The sequence below is a fragment of the Wasmannia auropunctata genome, unplaced genomic scaffold, assembly GCF_000956235.1.
Source record: "Wasmannia auropunctata unplaced genomic scaffold, wasmannia.A_1.0 LD266003.1, whole genome shotgun sequence".
Classification (NCBI taxonomy): Eukaryota; Metazoa; Arthropoda; class Insecta; order Hymenoptera; family Formicidae; genus Wasmannia; species Wasmannia auropunctata.
This window is the reverse complement of record NW_012096887.1, coordinates 14,343-14,947: the sequence shown is the minus strand read 5'-3', so window position 1 is coordinate 14,947 and position 605 is coordinate 14,343. Positions and strand designations below refer to the sequence as shown.

The 605-nt window shown below is 34.5% G+C and overlaps 1 protein-coding gene across 1 annotated transcript in view; it reads right to left on the bottom strand.

Moving 5' to 3' along the window:
• Positions 1-4: 4 nt before the first annotated feature.
• Positions 5-605, bottom strand: part of LOC105462316 (aminopeptidase N-like) — a gene marked incomplete at its 3' end in the record, with an annotated part of 14,937 nt that continues 14,336 nt past the window's right edge. Inside the window, exons 6-7 of the mRNA XM_011708839.1 lie at positions 445-597; positions 5-182 (exon numbers count right to left, since the gene is read on the bottom strand). Coding sequence (XP_011707141.1) covers positions 5-182; positions 445-597 — 331 coding nt within the window. The remainder of the gene's footprint in view (positions 183-444; positions 598-605) is intronic.

Sequence of the window (605 nt, the reverse complement as noted above, 5' to 3'; positions counted from 1 at the left end):
AGTTGAACCGTTCCAATTCATACTGAGCAATCTTTAAAGAGCGCTCCAGAGATTTTTGAATCGACGTAAAGTCGTCTTTGTGATTATTTATGAGCCTCTCGAATTTGTTTATTGATTCGGCGGTAGTGAGACACTGCGACGTTCCATCGAGGATTGTGGCTATTGTATTTTGTTCACCGTAGCTAAAAGGGGAGATGCATGATTATAAATCAAAGGAAATGATCTTTCTTTGTATGTATCCGACGATATCTTTTAAATAACATTTTATATAGCCCAAAAGAATTTAAAGAAATATACTTTACGGAGCTATGTGTAATGCATATTAATATATCAGTACATTATTAATATATCTCGCATTTATTTGTTTGACTCGAATGTTAGTTGTGATTTACTTCTCTTTGTGAATCAATATTGCATAATTAATATATTATAAAGATAACTTACTACTCCTCCATATCTTTGTGATACTTGTCAACAAAATCAAGAATGTATTCGGCGCCAAGCAGGCCAGAATTATAAACGGCTTCAAAGACGGTCTTGCTGTCCTGTTTTCGAATGCGGCTAGTTTCATAACCGGCAATGGCATATTTCAGATACCTACATAA